Source organism: Erinaceus europaeus, chromosome 3 (genome assembly GCF_950295315.1).
Source record: "Erinaceus europaeus chromosome 3, mEriEur2.1, whole genome shotgun sequence".
Lineage (NCBI taxonomy): Eukaryota > Metazoa > Chordata > Mammalia > Eulipotyphla > Erinaceidae > Erinaceus > Erinaceus europaeus.
Window position 1 is genome coordinate 65,164,497 of NC_080164.1, and position 24,034 is coordinate 65,188,530.

At 46.0% G+C, this 24,034-nt stretch overlaps 1 protein-coding gene across 1 annotated transcript in view; it reads right to left on the reverse strand.

The window, feature by feature from the left end:
• Nucleotides 1-3,042: 3,042 nt before the first annotated feature.
• The window catches only part of FBLN7 (fibulin 7), a 59,290-nt gene continuing 38,298 nt past the window's right edge, over nt 3,043-24,034 (reverse strand). The window contains exons 4-8 of the mRNA XM_016192149.2: nt 19,497-19,622; nt 13,292-13,432; nt 12,559-12,696; nt 6,158-6,296; nt 3,043-3,975 (exon numbers count right to left, since the gene is read on the reverse strand). Coding sequence (XP_016047635.1) covers nt 3,603-3,975; nt 6,158-6,296; nt 12,559-12,696; nt 13,292-13,432; nt 19,497-19,622 — 917 coding nt within the window. The 3' untranslated portion in view covers nt 3,043-3,602. The remainder of the gene's footprint in view (nt 3,976-6,157; nt 6,297-12,558; nt 12,697-13,291; nt 13,433-19,496; nt 19,623-24,034) is intronic.

Below are 24,034 nucleotides of genomic sequence, written 5' to 3' on the forward strand. Positions count from 1 at the left end.
CAACTCTGCGTGTCAGAGTTTCAGTGGGAGGGGTGTAAGGAAAGATAATTACAGAATTTTTCAGACTTGGAGTCATGGAGTGACCTTGCCAGCACTTAGAGAATTTCTGGGAATCTGGGCAGTGGTATACAAGGAAGAATGCATACATTATCATACATGATCTGGGCGGGAACCCTTGGTCCCCATTTAAGGGAATACTTAAAAAGAGGGGATGTCTCCCCGTCTGCCTCTCCCTGTCTCAGAAAAGGAAGGACTGCTGAAAGATTCTGTCCTCTGGTCAAATGTTATAAATGATGTGCAATGATCTGTGATCTTTATGTTATGAACAGGTTTTGAGTTTAGTGATTCCCATAGAAGCTCTGGTTTATGGTTGTTCAGAGGACTGAACCTGGGACTGTGGAAGCTCAGGCATGAAAATCTCTTTGTATAACCATTATGCTATCTCCCCCACCATAAAGATCTTGTTAGAGCATACAGTTCAGCTTTCAACACTTTCTGCGCCTCCTCTCCCCCGGGCAAGAAGTTGCCATAGAATGAATAGTCTTTATGACATTTTTTAAAAAATATATTTATTTTAAATATTCCCTTTTGTTGCCCTTGTTTTATTGATGTCGTCGTCGTTGGATAGGACAGAGAGAAATGGGGAGAGGAGGGGAAGACAGAGATGGGGAGAGAAAGATAAGATACTTGCAGACCTGCTTCACCACTTGTGAAGGGACTCCCCTGCAGGTGGGGAGCCGGAGGCTTGAACATCCTTGCGCTTCGCGCTATGTGCGCTTAACCTGCTGCACTACCGCCCGGCTCCCTCTTGATGACATTTTAATAGTCCTCTGTGATGGTGGGAAACCTACCTTTGATGTTGAGACATACCAGATCTGCCCAGTTTTTCCCTTTTGTTGCCCTTGTTCATTTTTGCAGTTATTATTATTGTCATTGCTGTTGTTGTTGGAGAGGACAGAGAGAAATCGGGAGTGAGGGGACGGGGGTGGGGGGTGGGAGAGAAAGACACCTGCAGACCTGCTTGACCATCTGTGAAGCGACTCCCCTGCAGGTAGGGAGCCGGGACTCCAACCAGGATTCTTATGTCGGTCCTAGCGCTTGCGCACCATGTGGGCTTAACCCACTGTGCTGCTGCCTGGCCCCCAGTCCTTGCATAGTCTAGTGTGTACTCACCAGGTGTGCCACCACTTGGCCCCAATAAATAAAAATCTTTAAAAAAATTTTTTCATCTTAAATGGGGAGAAAGCATGTTGGTTATGTAGACTTTCCTGAGGCTCCAAGGTCTCAGAGTCAATCTCCCGTACAACCATAAGCCAGAGTTGAGCACTGAGTACTCTGGGTGGTGGCTGGGGGGGGGGGTGGGTATTTAGGGCAGCTCACCTGGGAAGGTGCATGCTCCACCACACACAGGACCCAGATTCAAGTTTCCATTACACCACATGGGAGTGCTATGACACTTGAAACAGCTTCAGTACTGTGGTCTCTCATGTTTGTTTTTTAGGGTTTACTTAGGGGGTGGGTGGTAGAGGACCAGAGCATCACTGGCACATGCATTGCTGGGGCTAGAAGGGACTGCATGCTTGAGCGTGGCAACATGTACACTTAACCAGGTGTGCCACCATCCAGCCCCACAACTGCATGCTTGAGAGCCCAACTTCTTATGCATTGTACCACCTTCCAGGCTGCCTTATGCATCTTTCTAAGATTCTTTTCCAATCAATCCATTGTCTTAGGACTCTACTTGTCAGAAAATAAAAGACCGAGTTACTTATGGCAGTGACGGTGGCACATTTTAGATAATTCAGATTGGCCTTCACAGTTCAAGATTCTCCAGTCATCAGTCCATAGACAAGTACGGAGCATCCACTGTGAAGCAGACAAACCTCCATGCTCTTCTTACATATATTACAGTGTGAGAACCAGTGCTGTAGATTGATGAAGCACATCAACACATTAGAGTTATTAGATAGTGAGAACCACTCAGAAACTTGAACAGTGGTGGGCTATTGCTAATTTTAATATTGTGATTAATATGAGGCTATGCCTTTTTGTTGTTGTTGCCTCCAGGGTTATTGCTGGGGTTCAGTGCCTGCATATGAATTCACTGCTCCTGATGGCCATTTTTTCCATTTTATTGGATAGGACATAAATTGAGAGGGGAGGGATAGAGAGGAGAGAAAAAGACACTTGCGGACTGGCTTCACTGCTTATGAAGTGTCTTCCCTGCAGGTTGGGAGCAGGGGCTTGAACCAGGATCTTTGCACGGGTCCTTGTGCTTAGTATTATGTGCACTTAACCGTGTGCACCACTGCCAGGCCCCAGTGCTATGCTTTTTAAAGGCCATCATTTGGAGATAAGTGCTGAAATATTTACAAATAAAATGATAGCCAAAATCTGCTTCAACTTCTATTTTGTTTTTGATGAGTCACCAAAGTCCTATTCCATCTAAGGAGTTTCACTCATTTAAGTTCAAACTTGAATTGTCACTCCCATCCAACCACACCCCACTCCCAGTCCAGTCAGTGTTTTCTTTAGACACCTAGAAGATGTCACTTCTTTGACTTCTTTCTTATTTATCAGACTAGAGACAGAAAAATTGAGAGGGATGGGGGGAGATAGACACCTGCAGCACTGCTTCACTACTCGTGAAGATTTCCTTCTGCAGGTGGGGACCAGGGTCTTGAACCTGAGTCCTTGCGCACTGTAATGTGTGTGCTTAACCAGGTGTGCCACCACCTGGCCCCTTGACTTTTCCATCCAGAGTGCTATATCTGGGAACCAATGGCAATTCAAATGTTTTCTTGAGCTTCCCATGACCAGATGTTGCCTTATTAATCTCCCATTTAACCAGATTTCTATTGCAAGAGTAATCTTCATATCACCTCTGTGTTTTCCTTAGTGGGTGTAACCTAGGCAGAAAGAACTAGAACTGGACTGAAAGGACTGGATGAGCCAGGTGGGCAGAGAGGACCAATGTACTGTATTTTTCCAGTTACGGTTTTGGGTTGTACTTTAAGAAATGATTTTGCAAAAGGAAATTAATTCAGACAGAATCTATGCTTTAATGTTCATCTCTTGATCTAGAAGAATCTGCATGGGGGTTTCAGGCACTTGTGTGACCCTGTGAAAAGTCTGGTAGGCACATTGCAGAGGGGAATGCAGACAGAACCAACACGCCTGGCCATGGCAGGAGACCCACCCGATTCCTATGCCACATACACAGGAGTGTGATTTGACCCAAGCATGACTAGAACCACTTCATTATAAGGCCTGACCATAACAATACAGGAGGATTTAATCATCTCAGAGCTATACTGCCAACTTTGTCAACTTTTTCATCTCCAGCTCAATGCCATCCATATTACATTTTGAAAAGCTTCCCACTTCTGTTAAAGAAAAAAAAAGATTGGAGATGACGAATGCACATTTTTTAAAGAAGGGTCTTAAAGCAGGGTGGAAAAATGGCAGCAATTTGGGTTTTGTGGAGACGGTGTCAGGTGTGGCCATTGTGAAGAGCAGGTGTGCTGCCTCTGGCTACCCTGCTCACAGCTGAGTCTCTGAGAAGAGAAATGAGCTCTGCACCTGGCCCCTGCAAGTCACCCTTAGAAGTCATAAGGAGACACAAAGATGGTGACCTTGGACACGTGGTTGGCTTGGAAGGATCGGTCCAAGTATTCAGACATATCAACATCCACCTCCAACGTCTGAGGCCCCTCCAGGGTCTGGACAAGGATGAGCTCCCCTGTCTGCCGGTCTGAGCGCTGCATCACAAAATGGCCTCGGCTGTTTCCTCCCACAATCCCAAACCGCAAGCTGCTGGGTCCAGGTCTGCCCGGGGCTGAGGCTGTGGCCATACGGAAGAGTGTGATAGGCGTCTTCAGGTTGGAGGGCAGAGAGAGATAATGGAAGGAGATGGTCTTGGGCAAGTGGCGGCATGGTCTGCTATCCATGGGGCAGGGGTTCCGCTCACACTGGCTGAAGCAGAGAAGCAAAATGGAGAAGTCAGCCCTGGGGAAAGTTCACGAGGAGCTATTCTGACCTGGGTTGCACCTGCCCTCTTGCACAGCCTTGGGCCCATCAAAACAGGAGCACAAGTGACTAGAACTGCTCTCAGCTGTAACCAGAGGAGCCCTGTACTCCTGACCTAGCTGCGTATGTACACACATGAGGGTGTGAGTGCACGAATATATACAAAAGCTTTTATTATCCTTCTTACAGGAGAACTAAGGGAGTGAGGAAGAAATAACAAGGGTGATGCTGGTATTCAAACCAGGTGCCTCATCTCCACATGCTGAGACCTCTCTCAGGATCAGTGGGACCCTAGTAATTAGCAACATCTCACACATGGAGCTCCACACAGGGAGCTTTCCAAATACCCAGTACTTAGTCATAAAGCAGGAACCCCCATCTTCCTGAGCCACTTGGCATCAGGGAATTGTGGAAGTGCCTTTGACATTTCTCTACTTTATCAAGCATAAGACAAGTGCACATATTTGTTTATATAGGCTGAATATCACACTTGACTGTCAGGGATGTCCCCCCAAATTAGGATATACTGTTCCTTCACTCATTCCTGGTATCTTTACTGTCACAATAGATGCCACCCTCTAGGGTCACTGACTTTCTTATTGCTCCTAATTTGCTGTTAGCCTGTAAACAATTTAAGTATCTTAGCAATTTATCAATAATCACCAACTTGTGAAGTCAGTTCATTCTAAAGATAGTGCTAGGATTCCTGTGACTACTTTTTCTCTTTCTCCTCTCTCCTCTCTTTTATTTGGCAGGACAGAGAAAATGAGAAGGCAGAGGAGATAGGGTGAGAGAAAGCCAGATACCTGCAGACCTGCTTCACCACTCATGAAGCATTCTCCCTGCAGGTGAGGAGTAGGGGCTCAAAGCTTGGTCCTTAAACCTGGTGAATCCTTGAGCATGGTGATATGTACGCTTAACCGAGTCTCCTGACCCCATTTCTTTTTCAGAAAATGCTTATACTTCATGATAATTTTAGTTCACATTTGGTAGGACCCCTCCCACAACAAAACCATTTACTCTATAGATGAGGTGTGGCTGGTAAGTGGCTCACCCGGTAGAATGCACACATGCTTGTGGGCCAGGGTTCAGTCCCCAGGCCATCACATGGGAACACCTGCAGGTGGAAAACTTCCTGAGTGATGCAGCGATGCTGCAGTGTCCTCTCTTTCTTTCTTCCTTTCTTTTTTTTTCCTCTGGGATTATTGTTGGAGCTCAGTGCCTGTACTACAAATCCACTGCTCGTGGAGGCTATTTTTCCCATTTTGTTGCCCTTGTTATGCTTATTGTAGTTGTTATTGTTATCATTGTCATAGCTGCTGTTGTTGGACAGGACAGAGAGAAATTGAGAGAGGAGGGGAAGATAGAGAGGAGGAGAGAAAGATAGACACCTGCAGACCTGCATCACTGCCCCTGAAGTGACCCCCCCTGCAGGTGGGGAGTTAGGGGCTCAAACTGGGATCCTTACGCCAGCTCTTACGCTTTGAGTCATCTGCACTTAACCCGCTGTGCTACTGTCCAGCCCCCGTGTCCTCTCTTTCTCTCCCTCTCCCTCTCTCTCACCTTCTATCAAAAAAAAAAAAAAAAAGTGATTTCAGGCACTAGACCTCATAGCTAACCCTGATAACCCTGATAGCAAAAAGAAAAAAAAAAGATTGCTAAGAGTTGAACCTTCTACCTCTGGAGGATCAGAGTGATGGAGTGTGAAGTGTGTGGGGTATGCAATGTGACTGCAGTCTACCAGCCACGAGTGCTGTGAATGTGAGAAAGTGAACCTCTCCAAATCAGTGTAATGTCACCACCACATTCTCTAGCACTGTGTCGCAGTGACCTTCTCTGACAGTGTCGCACCAGGGGAGACTGCCAATCCTACCACCCACGTCAACAGGGGAGCATTTGGAACCTTACTCCTCTGAGGACAAATTGGGTTATTACTATATGGAGAAGCTGTGCGTTAGATGAAACCACTAAGAGGAAAGAGAAGTCCAGAGAAGTCAGACTCCCAGATCCCTCAGACACAACCGTACCTTCTTCCAGGGGCTTTGAGGAAGAATCCAGCCCAGCCACCCTGGGAGGCCTGGGTGAGGGATGTCTGTGCCCAGCCCTGCAGGGCCCTAGCTGTACTCACAAGGGAGAGGTCTTCACATAGCTCACGTTGCCACTGCCCTCGGGACACTCTGGGCTGACGCACTGGAAGCCTCCTCCAGTGTTGATGCACGTGGTGCCCTGGGGACACACCTGCTGTGGATTCGCACACTCATCGATATCTGAAATATGGGACACTGAATGAGGGGGGAGGTCCCTTGATGTTCTCTCCATCCCTCATTAGACAGGGCCACTCAGATAGTCTGACAGGCACTAGAATGTGATTGTTCTATTTTTTTAATACTATTTCTTTATTATTGGATAGAGGGAAATTGAGAGGGGAGGGGGAGGGAGAGAGACACCTGTAGCCCTGCTTCACCACTCATGAAGCTTTCCCCCTGCAGGTGGGGACCAGGGGCTTGAGCCTGGTTCCTTGTGTACTGTAATGTGTGTGCTTAACTATGTGTGCCACCACCTGGCACTTCTCTTCTTTCTTTCTTTCTTTCTTTCTTTCTTTCTTTCTTTCTTTCTTTCTTTCTTTCTCTCTTCCTCCAGGGTTATTGCTGGGGCTCGGTGCCTGCACTACAAATCCACTGCTCCTAGAGGCCATTTTTCCCTTTTGTTGCCCTTGTTTTATTGTTGTTGTTATTGATGTCTTTGTTATTGGACAGGACAGAGAAATGGAGAGAGGAGGGGAAGACAGAGAGGAAGAGAGAAAGATAGACACCTGCAGACCTGCTTCACTGCCTGTGAAGCGACACCCTCTCTGAAGGTGGGGAGCCGGGGGCTTGAACCAGGATTCTTATGCCTGTCCTTGTGCTTCACGCTATGTGCACTTAACCTGCTGCGCTACTGCCTGACACCCTCTTCTTTCTTTTTAATTGATGCCACCAGGGTTATCACTGGGGCTCTGACACAGCTCAATTCTTCTGCTCCTTGTGGACTTTTATTAATTTATTTTAGATAGAAAGTGATCCAGAGGTAGGAGAAGAGAGGAGAGGAGCAGCATAACACTGCTCCACCATTTGTGAATCTTCCCTTATGCAATTACTCCCACGGTGTGGTAGGGCTAGAACCCTGGTCCTTGTGCATGGTAAGGGTGGACTCTTCTGTGTGAACCATCTCCCAGCTCCTCAAGACTTGTTCTTATAAAGTTGAAAATCCCTTCTCCCATAACCATCTGAAATGCAGGTCTTATGGAAATGCCGCAGAGCTGTGCTAGGGAACTCTCCTCGCTGGATCCCAACTCCATCCCTGGTTGCAGAAGTGTTAGTGAGTGTGAAATGACAGCCATGCTTCCCTCAGACATGCCTCCTCAGCCAAGGGGTCCTGAAGCTTCCCTCTATGACTGCTATAATGCCTCTTAATCCTGGACAGTCTTTCTTCTTTTCCCATCTATTTTTTTTAAGATTTATTTATTTATTAATGAGAAACATAGGAGGAGAGAGAAAGAGCCAGACATCACTCAGGTACATGTGCTGCCGGGGATTGAACTCAGGACCTCATGCTTGAGAGTCCAATGCTTTATCCACTGTGCCACCTCCTGGACCACTCTCTTACTTTTCTTCTTTCCTTTCTTCTTCCTTACTTCTAGCCCCTTTATTTCACTTTAAAATATATACATAAATATTTATTTATTTAAATTTTTTAATATTTATTTTCCATTATGTTGTCCTTGTTGTTTTTCATTGTTGTTGTAGTTATTGTTGTTGTTATTGATGTTGTTGTTGTTGTTAGATAAGACAGAGAAATGGAGAGAGGAGGGGAAGACAGAGAGGGAGAGAGAAAGATAGACACCTGCAGACCTGCTTCACCGCCTGTGAAGCGACTCCCTTGCAGGTGGGGAGCCAGGGCCTCGATCTCGGATCCCTATCCCGGTCCTTGTGCTTTGCACCACATGCGCTTAACCTGCTGCACTACCGCCCGACTCTCAAGAGTCACTTTGTATAATCATTATGCTCTCTACCCTCCACCCATATTTTTTGTTTTTATTTATTGAGTAGAGACAGAGAAATTGAGAGGGCAAAGCAATAGGGAGAAAAAAGAGAAACCTACAGCATTGTTTCACTGCTTATGAAGCTTCCCCTCTGCAGGTGGGAACTGGGGACTTGAACCTGGGCTTTTGCACATAGTAGTATATATGCTCAAGTCAGTGTGCCCTAATTTCTTCCCTCTCTTCTTCCCTCTCTCTTTTCTCTTCTCCCCTTCTCTCTCACTCTATTTCCCAGAGCACTGTGCAGCATCAATGTTGACCTGTGATGGTGGTAGGGATTGAACATGGTCCAACCCTTATGGAGAACAGTCTGGAGAAATCTCAGAAGGCTAGAATTGGACTTACCCTATGACCCTGCAATTCCTCTCCTGGGGATATATCCTAAGGAACCACACACACATCCAAAAAGATCTGTGTATATCTATGTTCATAGCAGCACAATTTGTAATAGCCAAAAACCTGGAAGCGACCCAGGTGTCCAACAACAGATGAGTGGCTGTGCAAGTTGTGGTATATATACACAACGGAATACTACTCAGCTATTAAAAATGGTGAATTCGGGGGTTGGGCAGTAGCACAGCGGGTTAAGTGCATGTGGTGCAGAGCGCAAGGACCAGTAGAAGGAACCCGGTTCGAGGGCCCGGCTCCCCACCTGCAGGGGAGTCATTTCATAGGCGGTAAAGAAGGTCTGTAGGTGTCTGTCTTTCTTTCCCCCCTCTCTGTCTTCCCCTCCTCTCTCCATTTCTCTCAGTCCTATCAACAATGATGACAATAACAATAATAATAACTACAACAACAATGAAAAAAAGGGCAACAAAAGGGAAAAATAAATATTTTTTAAAAGTAAAAAAAGGTGAATTCACCTTCTTCACCTTGTCTTGGATGGAGCTTAAAGGAATCATGGAAGTGAGATAAGCCAGAAAGAGAAGGATGAATATGGGATGATCTCACTCATAGACAGAAGTTGAAAAACAAGAACAGAAGGGAAAACACTAAGCAGAACCTGGACTGAAGTTGGTATATTGCACCAACATAAAAGGCCCTGGGGTGAGGGGGGAGAGTACAGGTCCTGGAAAACGATGACAGAGGACCTAGTGGGGGTTGTATTGTTATATAGAAAACTGAGAAATGTTAGGCATGTACAAACTATTGTATTTACTGTTGACTGTAAAACATTAATCCCCCAGTAAAGAAATTAAAAAATAATACTGAGGTGGGGGAGGGGTGTGTTCAGATCCTGGAACATGATGGCAGAGGAGGATCTAGAGGGGGGTTAAAGTATTCTGTGGAAAACCGAGAAATGTTATACATGTACCAACTTCTGTATTTTATTGTTGATGGTAAACCATTAATGCCCCCAATAAAGAAGAAAAGAAAAAGGATGAACCTGGCTATTTTCAGGCACTAAAGTCTTTTTGAATAACTGTTATTTCCCCATCCCTGGGCAACCTTTCTTTCTTTCTTTCTTTCTTTCTTTCTTTCTTTCTTTCTTTCTTTTTTTTGTCTCCAGGGTTATCGCTGGGACTAAATGCCTACACTATGAATCCACGGCTCCGGTGGCCATTTTTAAAAAATCCTTTGGATAACAGAACAGAGAGAAATTGAGAGGGGAGGGGAAGATAGAGAGGGAGAGAGAGAGACACCTGCTTCACCGCTTGTGGAGTGACTCTTCTGCAAGGGGGGAGCTGGGGGATCAAACCAGGTACTTTGCGCAGGTCCTTGCACTTCATACTATGTGTGCTTTACCCGGTGTGCCACCACCCAGCACCCCTGGGCAACCTTTCTCCTCAGTCTCTATGCCCCATGCAAAGACAGTCTCATTCTCCTTTATATAAGTTCTCTGCTCCCTTCAGTGTGTGAGCTCCCCATCTGGAACTCAACCCTGCATAGTTCTTCATGAATACCTGTGGGATGTATGTATGTATGTATGTTATCTTGATGCCTTCTAGTCTATTCCTCACTTACTTCACTCCCCTGGGCCCTGTTAGGTTGTCACTAAGGTCACTTCTCTCATCTCCCTGTCAGCCCATGCAGGTGCACTGTGCCTTCTCTCCTCTCCCTTAGTCCCCAAGGCTCAAAGTCACCTCTTAGGACCAGCTGGACTTTTTTCTGTGTCCTGTCTCCATGAGGAAGTACTGATGGGGACATTGGTCTGCCCCTCTTCCTAGTGTGAGGCAGACCTACATATTCAGACCCAGTTCTTCCCAGAGACCCACTGTAGCATCAAGGTCAAAAGCTGGAATCACAGTGATTTTTCTCTGTCTAAAGAACACAAAAACATTACCTGTTCACAGCAACACTGTATGCAATACACAGGGTTTAGAAACAATCTGAGAGATAACTCACCAGGTGGGGTGCATGCTATGCCATATACTTTGACCATGGCTTAGTTTGAGCCCTGGTACCACATGGGATGTGCCATAGCACTGGGGAAAGCCTGGGTGTTGTGGTGTTTTCATCTGAATGAAAATGCATCCCAAGTGTCACTGTGAATAAAACACTGGACTCCCAGGTGTGAATTTCTGAGTTTGATCCTCAGCATCACATGCCAGAGCGATGCTCTGGTCCCCCCCCCCCCCATGAATGAATCTTTCTGAAGGAGAAGAGGTAGAGGAGGAAGAAGGTGGGGGGATTGGGCAGTGGTACACAGGGGTAAGCACACATAGTGTGAAGCCTATGGACCCGAGCAAAGATCCTGGTTCAAGCCCCTGGCTGCCCAGTTGCAGTGGGGGTTGCTTCACAAGCGGTGAAGCAGGTCTGCAAGTGTCTGTCTTTCTCCCTCTCTTATCTCCCCTCTGTCCTATCCAATAAAAAAAAAAAAAAGGAAAAAATGGCTGCCAGGAGCAGTGGATTCATAGTGGCAGCACTGAACCCCAGTGATACCTGGAAGCAAAATAAATAAATAAACGTTAAAAAGAAGAATGCAGAGGAAAGAGGGAGGAGGAGGAAACAACCCAGGAGCAGTAAAATCATGCATTCATAAGTTTCTAAATTTGCAAAAAGGAAAGCAACCCAAGAGTCCATGACAGACCTTGAAAACAGCTGGCTGCATAAAATGGGAAGAGACTGTTTGCCACAATGGCTATAAGAAACTCACTTTCCTGGGCAGGGGTAGATAGCATAATGGTTATGCAAACAGACTGTCAAGTCTGAGGCTCCAAAATCCCGGGTTCAATCCCCTGTACTACCATAAACCAGAGCTGATCAGTGCTCTGGTAAAAAAAAAAAAAAAAAAAGAAGAAAGAAAAGAAACTCACTTTCCTACTGATGTAGGTGGTGACGATGTAATCTGAGAGGTGCTGGAGAGTGAACAGAGAATCTTGTGCTCTACTGCTAAACAATCTTTCTGACCCAACAGTATAATCTTTTAAATTTTTATTTCTTTTATATAAGAGGGAGAGAAAGTGCACATAAGTGAGTGGAAAGCACTGCTTCACCATGTATAGCATTCTATTATTTTGCCCCTCATGTCCTCATGTGGTGAGTGGCCTAGGGCCTCATAAATGCAAGGCAAACACTTCACCTCTGAGTCACCTCCCACTGATGGCATCTTTAAATTAAATGGAAAAGTTTTTTTAAAAAATATTTATTTTATTTATTTATTCCCTTTTGTTGCCCTTGTTGTTTTATTGTTGTAGTTATTATTGTTGTTGTCGTTGTTGGATAGGACAGAGAGAAATGGAGAGAGGAGGGGAAGACAGAGAGGAGGAGAGAAAGATAGACACCTGCAGACCTGCTTCACTGCCTGTGAAACGACTCCCCTGCAGGTGGGGAGCCGGGGTTCGAACCGGGATCCTTATGCCGGTCCTTGTGCTTTGCGCCACCTGCGCTTAACCCACTGCACTACAGCCCGACTCCCTAGAAAAGTTTTTAATGTAATGATCCTGTACATTTGCAAATGACTTCCCAGACCAACTTTCTCATTGTATATTTTTAGAGAGGGAAAGAGAAAAGAGAGGGAGAGGGAGGAGAGACACTATGGCATTGCTTCACTATTCATGAAGTCTGTCATTTTTTTTTTTTTTTTTTTTTGCCTCCAGGGTTATCGCTGGGGCTGTGCCTGCACTATGAACCCACTGCTCTTGGCGGCCATTTATTCCATTTTATAGGACAGGACAGAGAGAAATTGATAGAGGAGAGGGAGAGAGAAAGATCCCTGTAGACCTGCTTCACTGTTTGTGAAGCATCCATCCTGCAGGTGGGGAGCCAGAGGCTGGAAAGAGAACCTTACACAGGTCCTTGCAGTTTGTACTATGTGCACTTAATCAGATGCACCACCACCCACCCCCGAGTCAGGTAATTTCTGAAAGCCTGACTATAACTGAGACTTGAATGCTCCTAATATCCACCCCCCATTTTGAGGTCCTGGCAGGCAGGCCATATAGGCTTCAGATGGGCGGTGAAGAGCTCTGCTCTCTAGCTCCATCTACCCCTGGGGCAGTTTCACTCACCCTCACAGCTCTTTCCATCGGCCAGGGTCTTGTATCCACTGGGGCAGGTGCAGCGGTAGGATCCTGGGGTGTTCACACAGGCATGCATGCAGAGGCGGGGGCGCCCTTGATGTCCATAGATTTCGCACTCATCCACATCTGGAGACATAAATGCCAGTGTGACTCCAGGAGCCGACTGGGGGTGCAGACACATCTCTCAGAGAACCGTCTTAAGGGATGGAGTGGGAAGGTCAAATGAGGATATGTCAGCACCAACTAACCCTCTGCTAGAGTTGCTTTTAGAAGGAACTTTGGTCATCAGGAGAGGTTAACACAAGGGGGCAGGTCAGCACAGCTGAGCTGAGAATGAGCCAGGGAGCCCTAGGCCCTAGCATAGGTCAGAGATCTGTATGTCGGCACAGCCACTCCAGCCACGATGGAGGTGGGGGGTTGTTGGAGAGGCGCACGGTTTGAGTGGAGCCAGGCCAGGTTCTCCGTTTGAGATGAATCTGGGACTTCCTGGCTGCTTTCTCTTCAGCCCTGCTTTCCTACGACGGCTCCTAAGATCCAGACTTCAGTGTCTTAACCACGCTTATTGACCTCATGAAAGGCAGAGTAGTGGGGCTTTCTGTGACCGCACCCCCGGGAATCCACCCCGCCTTCCCAAATACCCGGGGCGCTCCCCCCCCACCCCCCCCCCGACGCCGTGCACATCTCCCACCGCCCCCGGCCCGGGGGGGGGGGCGCCTCCTACCCTGGCACACGCCGTGGTTCCCCGCAGCGCCGCTCAGGTGGAAGCCGGCCTCGCAGCTGCAGTGTTGCGCCCGCTCCACCTGCGCGCAGCGCGGGGCGCGGCTGAAGGCCGAGTCGCGGGCCACGCTGCCCTCGGGAGCCTCTGCGGAGAGCAGGCGAGCTGGGTGAGGTGCCCCGGCGCACCTACCTGGGCCCCATTTCGGGTCGGGCGGGAAAGGGTCTCCGCGGCCTCGCAGCCCCTTCCCGGAGCGCCTTCTGGAGTAGTGACGGGGAACCGCACACCCAGCCGATTGAGCCCACCCCTAGCGGGAAGAAGGCAGCGAGCTCTCCCCATTGTAATTTTGCATGAAAAGGCAGGCCAGGAAACTATATACAGAGGAGGGCAGTGAGGAGCCGCGACTTCACTTTAAAAACACCAAAATGGGGACCGAACCGTGGCGCCATCAGTTGAGCGCACTTGCTACCACGTGCAAGGACTGAAGCAGCCCTCCAAGGGTCTCTCTCCTTCACTTTCTCCCCACTCCCTCTCCTCCTCTCTCCCTTTCCCCTGCCTGCATCCCTCTCTATTTTCTCCTTCCATATCAGTTTTAATCTGTCTTTATCATATATATATACATACCAGGGTATTGCTCTGCTCTGGTTTATGGGGATTGAACCTGGAACTTTGGTAAATAGGTAATTAAACAAACACCAAGCACTGGAATTTAAACACTACTCTGGAAGAGGGTGTCTTTCTTGTACTTTCTAAAAGTGTCTAAGTGCTGTTTTTAACTAGGAACACATCGCTTTTGAACTAAGGGGGAAAAAGTTGTTGAAGGTTTTTTGTTTTTTTTTCTTCCAAAGCCAATTGTATTTTATTTAAACCAAGAAGCACCCACACAAAGTATCAGGGAATACACAGTCCCAGATGGTTACATTTTAAATGGTTTGGACTCAGCAGTAAGAGCTCTCACGTACTTTGGGGAGGCTGTAGAGAAACTGGTGATTAAAAGCAAAAGATATGGAAGCCTGGTGGCGACGCCGTGGTGGTGCACCTGGTTGAGTGCCCATGTTATAATGGATAAGGACCGTTTTTCGGGCCCCAGGACCGCACCTGCAGGGGGAAAGCTTGGTGGGTGGTGAAGCAGTGCTGCAGGTGTCCTTCTGTCTTTTACCTTCTCTATTTCCCCCTTCCCTCTTGATTTCTGGCTGTCTCTATTAAATAAATAAAGATAATAAAATCATTTATTTAAAAATAGCAACAGATATGCATGATGTCAAATGCTGTGATTCAAGATGTATGAGGTTCTTAGCATGGTCAAATTCATAGAGGCGGAAAGATGAATGGTAGGTGAGAGGATGGTGATTTATTGGTTTTGGGTTTATATTTTGCAAGATTCTGGAAAGAGATGGTGGTAGTGGTGAATGTACTTAATGCCACTGAGCCCTTAAAGTGGTAAATTTCATATTATGAGTATTTTACCACAATAGAAAAGAAGAGGTCTGGTATATTGCACCGAAGTAAATGGCAGAGGAGGACCTAGAGGGGCTTGTATTGTTACGCGGAAAATTGAGAAATGTTATACATGTACAAACTATTGTATTTAACTGTCAACTGTCAACTATTAATCCCTCAATAAAGAAATTTTTAAAAAAGGTGGTACAGGGGTAGGTAGCATAATTGTTATGCAAACAGACTGTCATGCCTGAGGCTCCAAAGGCCCAAGCTCAATCCCCCACACCACCATAAGTCAGAACTGTGCAGTGCTCTGGTAAAAAAAGAAAAAGAAAAGGGGCCGGGTGGTGTTGCACCTGATGGAGCGCATATGTTACAGTGCACAAGGAGCTAGGTTCGAGCCCCCACCCCCATCTGTAGGGGGAAAGCTTCACGAGTGGTTAAGCAGGGCTGCAGGTGTCTCTGCCTCTTGTTTCCCCTACCTTCTCGATTTCTGGCTGTTTCTATCCAATAAATAAAGATAATTAAAAAAAAAAACCTTGGGGGTCGGGTGGTAGCACATTGGGTTAAGTACATGTGGCACAAGGCACAAGGACCCGCGTAAGGATCCCGGTTCGAGCCCTGGCTCCCCACCTGCAGGGGAGTTGGGCGGTGAAGCAGGTCTACAGTTGTCTGTCTTTTTCTCCCCCTCTCTGTCTTCCCCTCCTCTCTCTATTTCTCTCTGTCCTATCCAACAACGAACGGCATCAACAATAACAATAACAACCACAACAAGGCTACAACAACAAGGGCAACAAAAGGGGAAAAAATGGTCTCCGGGAGCAGTGGATTCATGATGCAGGCACTGAACCCCAGCAATAATCCTGGAGGCAAAAAACAAAACAAAACAAAAAAAAAGAAAAAATGTGAAGAAATTGAAAAATAATAGAGGTTCCTGCACAGGTCAGGAAGGTGGTTCACAGTGGAATGTTGGTATAAAGTCCCCAGTTTGATCCTCGGCACGGAATATACCAGTGCTACGTGCATGCTCTCTCTCTCTCATCAATAACTACATAAATAAATGTAAATAGTAATGAAAATTTTGTATCTAAAAGAAAATGTTATCTTTGGACAGGACAATGACTTAAGAGTGCAGGACTCAATCATGAGGACTCAGATTCAAACCTGAATTGTATGCTATTGGTTCTCTTAAGAGAGGGAGATGTATGAGGTTCTTAGCATGGTCAAATTCATAGAGAGAGAGAGAGAGAGAGAGAAACAATCGAGAGAACCAGACACTGCTCAGGGGGCAGGGGAGATAGCATAATGATTATGCAAAGAGACTTTCTTTTTTTTTTTGCCTCCAGGGTTATTGTTGGGGCTCAGTGCCTGCACCATGAACCACTGCTCCTGGAGGCCACTCCCCCCCCTTTTGTTACCCTTGTTGTGGTTATTGTTGTTGTCGTTTGTTGTTAGGACAGAGAGAAATGGAGAGAGGAGGGGAAGACAGAGAGGGGGAGAGAAAGATAGACACCTACAGACCTGCTTCACCACCTGTGAAGTGACTCCCCTGCAGGTGGGGAGCCGGGGGCTCGAACCAGGGTCCTTGCCGGTCCTTGAGCTTTGCACCAGGTGCGCCTAACCCGATGCACTACCACCCGACCCCTGCAAAGAGACTTTCATGATGGGCTAGGAGGTGGCACAGTGGATAGAGCATTGGACTATCAAGCATGAAGGTCTTGAGTTTGATCCCTAGCAGCACATGTACCAGAGTGATGTCTGGTTCTCTCTCTCTCTCTCTCTGTCTCCTCCTATCTTTCTCATTAATAAACAAAATCTTAAAAAAAAATAACAGGGACTCATGCCTGAAGATCATAAGCCATGCCACCATAAGCCAGAGCTGAGCAACATAGTGCTCTGGTAAAAACAAACAAACAAACAAACAAAAAACCACTACTCAAAAAAAAAAAACAAAAAAAAAACACTACTCAGCTCTGGTATAAGGTGGTGTTTGAGACATTTGGGGCCTCAGGCATGTAAGTTGATGCTCTAACAGATTGAGCTATTGCCCTGGCCATAAATAAATAAATAAATAAAATTAAAGCAGAGCTCCAGAGCACCTGCTCACTCCCTCCTTTCTGGTAGAGATTCCTATCATGGGGATACTTTATTAAACATTTATTTATTTATTCCCTTTTGTTGCCCTTGTTGTCTTATTGTTGTAGTTATTATTGTCATCGTTGTTGACTAGGACAGAGAGAAATGAGAGAGGAGGGGAAGACAGAGAGGGGGAGAGAAAGATAGTGAAAGACCGCTTGTGAAGTGACCCCCTTGCAGGTGGGGAGCCGGGGGCTTGAACCGGGATCCTTATGCTGGTCCTCGTGCTTTGCGCCATCTGCACTTAACCTGCTGCGCTACCGCCCAACTCCCTATGGGGATACTTTAGCTGTAAAGTGAGCCCTGAACCCAAGAACTAATATGCTAAAGGTCCTGAGAGCAGAAGCCCTGACGTAGGGTTTAAAATTTTATATTCGGGACTAATACATTAGAGTTGAAAGGGGACCTATTTTCCCTTCCTGTTTGTAAGTGTGTGAGTGTGTGTGTGTGTGTGTGTGTGGGTGGGTGGGTGGGTGGGAAGCAGGAGATGTCTCTTTCTATAGAGAACAGTCCCAGAGATTGAAGCTGTTAGGTGACCTCTGGGCTCCCTGAGAGGATAGCCTCATTCAGAGGAAGCAGCCAGCAGGCCAGCTAAGCGGAACAGAATCAAGACTTATTAGGCAGAAAAGCTCTCGAGGACTACATTTAAAGTTAACCTCAGGGTAGAATCAGTGCAAGGATTTCAAGTCTTGACAAAGCTCTTATTCCCTGGACACTATATTCAGCACCAGTTCTCCCCATCTTTCACTGAGACTGACTGCCCTGATGTAGGGCAGAAATCAAGGCAACCAGAGGGGATACTGGAGGGCTTTCTGACAAAGGATCAGGGCATCTTTTCGGATTTGACTTGTTTTATTTTATTTATTATTTATTTATTCATTTATTTTTGCTTCCAGGGTTATCCTGTGGCCATTAAAAAAAAAATCTTTTTCTTGGGGGATTAGTGGTTTATAGTCAACAGTAAAATACAATAGTTTGTACATGTATAACATTTACTGTGACCATTTTTTCAATTTTTTGGATAGGACAGAGAGAAATTGAGGGGGGGAGGCAGAGAGTGAGAAAGGTAGACACCTGCAGACTTGCTTCACTGCCTATGAAGTGACCCCCATACAGATGATTTGACATGTTTGTATGAGATTTTTTTTTTTTTTTTGCCTCTAGGGTTATTGCTGGGTCTCGGTGCCTGCACTACGAATCCACTGCTACTGGAGGCTTTTATTTTTCCCCTTTTGTTGCCCTTGTTGTTTATCATTGTTGTTGTTATTATTGTTATTGCTGTCATTGTTGTTGGATAGGACAGAGAGAAATCAAGAGAGATGGGGAAGATAGAGAGGGGGAGAGAAAGAGACACCTGCAGACCTGCTTCATGGCTTGTGAAGTGACCCCCTCCTGCAGGTGGGGAGCTGGGGGTTCGATCCGGGATACTTACACCCATCCTTGTGCATGGCGCCAAGTGCGCTTAACTTGCTGCGTTACCGCCCAGCCCCCAAGAGATTTTGGTTTTATCACAGTATGAAGATTCTTATTCACCCCCCACAGATTTCTTATCATTGAAAACGTTGAGAGGGGAGAGATACAGATAGAAGGAGAGACACCTACAGCACTTCTTCACTATTCATGAAGCCTTCCCCTGCCGTTGAAGGCTGAGGGCTTGAACCCTGGTTCTTGTGCACTGTAATGTGTGTGCTCAACCTGGTGTGCCGCCATCTGATCCTTTGAATCTTTTTTCCAACTGCAAAATCAGCCACTGTCTGACCTCTACATCTTCTGGCTGGAGATATCTTTGGGACTCCAACTGTGGACAGTAATCTCATCACCTGTCTAATGTCTAGTTATCCAGCTTTGGAAGTACTTAGGCCTGTACCAGTAACTATTTTGCAGGATGTGACTGTAGCATTTGGAAGGAGAAACTGTTCTGCTCCCTGCAGAGGAAATGCCTGCTAAGTGAAGGCAGCAGCAAGGAACTTCTCAGGCCAAATCTCCCACCTGGAGAGTTTTCAGGTTGGGAGTCACTCCTGCTTGCACTCTTTCTCATAAGAAGAATGAAAACTCCGGCTACCCGCAGAGAGATAAGCTCCATCCCAAACAACCACCTCAGGCAACTATAGGAATCAATGGACAGATAAGAAAACTGGTGGTCGGGGAGGTGGTGCAGTGGCTAAGGCACTAGACTCTCAAGCATAAGGTCCTGAGTTCGATCTCCGGCAGCACATGTACCAGAGTGATGTCTGGTTCTTTCTCTCTCTCCTATCTTTAATAAATAAACCAAATCTTAAAAAAAAAAAAAAAAAAAAAACTGGAGCTAGGGAGAGAACATAATGGTTCTGCAAAAGATTCATACCTGAGGCTCTGAGGTCCCAAGGTCAGTACCCAGCACCACCAAAAGCCAGAGCTGAGCAATGCTCTGGCCAATCTCTCTCTCTCTCTCTCTTTCTCCAAAATGAATTCAAAAAAGTTTCGTCCAACAAGTGTGGGTTGCACGGCAATAAAGCTTTAAAAAAAGCACCCCCAAAATTAATACGACAAACAAAATGCCCCAACAAGAAGCTCTCACTCTTCCAGTGAGGGACTGAGCTTCTAACTGGCCTGCAAGTGGTGACCCATTTCTCTGCGTCCTCACCCAACCACCTACCAGTCTGGGCCTGATGCTGACAGTGGCTCCCAGTCTTTCCTGGAGGACAAATGCACGTGTACTGGTTGATTCCTTCTACACATGTCCCACCATTTTGACAAGGTTGGCTGGAGCATTCGCTGATGTCTAGAAAAAGAGATTATTTTTCAAATACAAGCATGCGAATTCTCATTCTACTTTTTTTTTTTAACACTTTCCTTTATTTATTAATGAGAGGGAGAGGAGGAGAGGGAAAGGACCAGACATCACTCTGGTACATGTGCTGTTGGGGATGGAATTCAAGACCTCATGCTTGAGAGTCCAATCCTTTATCCACTGTACTACCTCCTGGACCACTGAGTTCTCATTTTAAAACAAACAATACACAATGATGGGTCAGCTCTCTTTACCTTGCAGGATAAATCTACCTTCCTTTCCCCCCCCTGTTATTGCCACCTTCCCTACCCCAACTGGAAGGATGTTGTCAGGTTGAGATGCAGCCTCACTAAGCAAGCCTTGTACCATGGAAGGTGCTATCCCACCTGGAGCTCTGTCTGTGGGAGCTGTCCCCTTACCCAGCCCCATCCCGCCCTGCCCACAGGACCATTTTAAAGTTTACAGCAGGGACAGCTGTGAGCTGGCAGAAGCAACATGTGCCCACACTGCCTCTGAGTGAAGCCTTACTCAGTCCCTCACCCCAATTCTGTCCGTCAGCCTCAATCAAAATAGAACACCATTTGAACAAGAATGCAGTTCAGGGAACTTGTAAGAGGAATTTTCTGTTAGTCTGAAACCTTCCTGTAAACTAACAAGGAGTTTCTCTTGGCCATGACATATCCTCAAGGTTGGAAGAGGATATGTTTATTGATTGATACACAACAGTCCTGAGGAAAAGTTATATAGAGAGCCATGTTTAATAGTTTTCTCTATGGTAGGGTTAGAGGCCACTTTGTTCATGTGCTTGTGGTTGGTTTTTTTTTTTTTTTTTTGTATTCTTCCATTTCCATGATAAATACTTAACATTTTCTTATTAGGTTAAAAAAAAAAGTTGATAGTGGGGGCAGTAGCATAACAGTTATGCAAAAAGACTCATGTTTGAGGCTCTGATGTCCCAGGGTCAGTCCATAGCATCAACATAAGCCAGAGCTGAATAGTACTCTGGTAAAAGAGAGAAAGGGAGAGAGAGAAAAAGAAAGAAAGAAAGGAAGGAAGGAAGGAAGGAAGGAAGGAAGGAGGAGAGAAAGAGAAGAGAGAAAGGAAGGAAGGAAGGGAAAGAGAAAGAACTAATCAGCTATTAAGAATGATAAAGTCATCTTCACCTCATCTTGGATGGAACTTGAAAGAATCATGTTAAGTGAGATAAGCCAGGAAGAGAAGGATGAATATGAGATGATCTCACTCATGGACAGAAGATGTGAAATGAGAACAGAAAAGGGAAACACAAAGTACACCTTGGACTGCCTTTGTTGTATTGCACCAAAGTAAAGGCCTCTGGGCATGGGGTGGGCTAGGGGGGCTTTCAGGTCCGAGCATAGGATTGTGGAGGGGGATGTAGGTTGGGGATGAGAGTGTTTTGCAGAAAACTGAGAAATTTTACACATGTATCGATAATTGTATCTACTGTAAACCACTAATTTCCCAAGGAAGGTATGATGAATGGATGATGGAAGGAAGGAAGAAAGGAAGGAAGGGGAAGAAAGAAATAAAAAGGCTGTTTACACCCCAGCATGCTTCACTTCAGACTGTGACCAGAGACTTCAGGTGTGGAATGACAACCCTTCAGCTTCATCACTCGGGTGAGACCTTTCCTTTCATAGTATTCTCTAATTCCATTCCAGGTGTTCCACTCCCCAATAAAGTCCCCAAACCTAGATATAGTCCAGGTCCCCTGAGATAGAGCATAGGTTCACCCGTGCCCATAAACTAGGGGAAAATATATACCTGAAAGCAGAAGTACACAAGAGCATGCAGGGAATACCCCCAACACTTCATCTGCACTATTCCAGTCTTTAGGTCCATGATTGTTCAACAATTTGTTTGGCTTTGTATGTTAACTCTCTTTTCAGCCACCAGGTTCTGGATACTGACCAGACTTCCCTGGACAGACGACCCCATCAATGTGTCCTCGAGCGCCACTTCCTCAGAGCCCCACCCTACTAGGGAAAGAGAGAGACAGACTGGAAATATGGATCGACCAGTCAATGCCCATGTTCAGCGGGGAAGCAATTACAGAAGCCAGACCTTCCACCCTCTGCAACCCACAACGACCCTGGATCCATACTCCCAGAGAGATAGAGAATGGGAAGGCTATCAGGGGAGGGGGTGGGATGTGGAAATCGGGTTATGGGAATTGTGCGGAACTGTACCCCTCTTATTCTATGGTTTTGTTAATGTCTCCTTTCTTAAATAAAAAAAAAAATTGTTTAAAGCCTTCTGTTTACATCCGCTTACTATGAATTCCTGATGCCATTATGAATGCCTTAGGCCATTTTCACCAGAGAGAAGGGGTTTATTAGTTAACTAACTTGTCCACAGCATCTTGAGAACACTGGAAGCATCTCTTTGTTGGCAGAAGAGCATCCTTTCCTGCTGTAACTATCAAGAGGAAGAAAAAGGTGCTTTGCTCCAAATGAGAACAACAGCCTTGTTGTGGGTGGGTTGGCAGAGCCTTCAGCTTCTCTAAAGCCTCCTCGTGATTGGGATGCTACATAGGTCTATGTAGATGATTATATGGTTTCTATTAATCATGAAAGAAACTAGACACTCCAGACACTGCTTATCCCTGGGGAGGGAGTCATTTCAGTTTCCTAGTAACCTCAGCCTGGTATGCTCTCTCTCAAATACATTCTGTTTGCAGATGACCAGTTTCCAGGAATGTGTCTGGAAGGACACTGAACACAAATGCCATAGCACTTAGAGTCCTGTCTTTGACCATCGTCCAGCTCTGCCATTGCTCGACCACTGAGTCTGACAGTGGGTAGGCCACTAAGCCGCGAAGTGGCAGGCAGAGAGCCAACGAGTGTGAGCACTAGCATCTTTCAGTTTGGCCCCAGTGGGTTTAGTGCCATGGTGCCACCTTGCTGGGCCTCCTGCATAGACACTGAGCCCTTTGTACTCGCTGCACCTGGGCAAGCCTGGTGGGGTCATCAGCTCAACAGAGAAATGTGTGAATGTCCCATGCCAAGACTCGTACGCCCTGTGCCCCCTCTGGATCTTGTTCCAAGATTTCCATTTCGAGACAGGCTGCTGCACAGAGACTCTCCTTATTTCTTATCTTAATGCACTGTCAGAAGCATTCCATGGCCTGATGCCCAGTCCTAGGGCCTCATCTGTGTCCAGATTGAAGTGCAGTTTGTCGTCACGTTCACGTCTGCCCTGGACTGTCGCCTTTAGTTAAGTGCAGGGAGACTTCAGAGCTGTAAAGAAGACCCCGGCAGTGGCTGGGAGAGAGGCTGGCAAGCCCAAACCATGGATGATAATTCTGTTTTAATCATGCTTCACTGGAGCTGAGTTAAGTGTTTCCCATTTTATGTCTTATCCCCAGTGCTTCAGTGTCTGTAGGATTTTACTGGTCCTCGTGGACTACTCTCTCCCTCCCCCTTTTTTTTTTTTTCTAGATAAAGAGTGAAAGGCAGAGAGGGAGAGAGAGAGAAGAAAAGAGACACCACAGCATTGTGTCACTACTTGTGAAGATTCCCCTTTGCATGATACTCTGATGCAGTGGCCAGGGCCTGACTCTGGGTCCTTGCACATGGTAAAGTGTGCACTTCCCTGGCCCCTACTGAGCTAAATGTTTTACTTTTACTGAACTGTTTTGAAACTTAGAACTGTGTTTTTTCCCCCTTAATTTTTCATTTCTTTAATCACTGCTCATTTTTACTTTGACTATCCTTTAATTGTTTCTATCTTCAAATGAAATTCTTTTCAGCTTGTTTAGAAATACTAAGGATGGGCTGGCAAAAATAGCTCACTTGGATAGTGTGCTACTTCGCCATGTGTGAGCACCAGGCTTGAGCCCAGCCCCCACTATCTTGAAGGAAGCTTTGGTGCTGTGGTCTCTTTCACTCTCTCTCTGCCTTCATCTAAAAAAAAAAAAAAAAAAAGAAAGAAAGAAAAGGGTGGGGGTATAGCATAATGGTTATGCAAAGAGACTTTCAAACCTGAGGCTCTCAAGTCCTAGGTTCAATCCCCTACATGGCCATAAGCCAGAGCTGAACAGTGCTCTGGTAAATTAAAAAAAAAAAAAGTAAAATAAAGGGGGGCCAGGTGGCGGTGCACTTGGTTGAGTGCACATGTTACAGATTATAAGGGCTGGGTTCAAGCCCTCACTCCTCACCTGTAGGGGGAAAACTTCACAAGTGAAGGAGTGGTCCAGATGTCTCTCTGTCTCTCTGCCTCTCTATGTCCCCCTTCCTCTCAATTTCTGCAATTTCTGGCTGTCTCTATCTAATAAATAAAAATACTAAAAAATTAAAAAGAATAAAAGTAGAAACTTATTATTTTTAAAAAAAGGGAAATACTAGGGTATAGTTTCATCCATTTCATAAATATGACTTTAT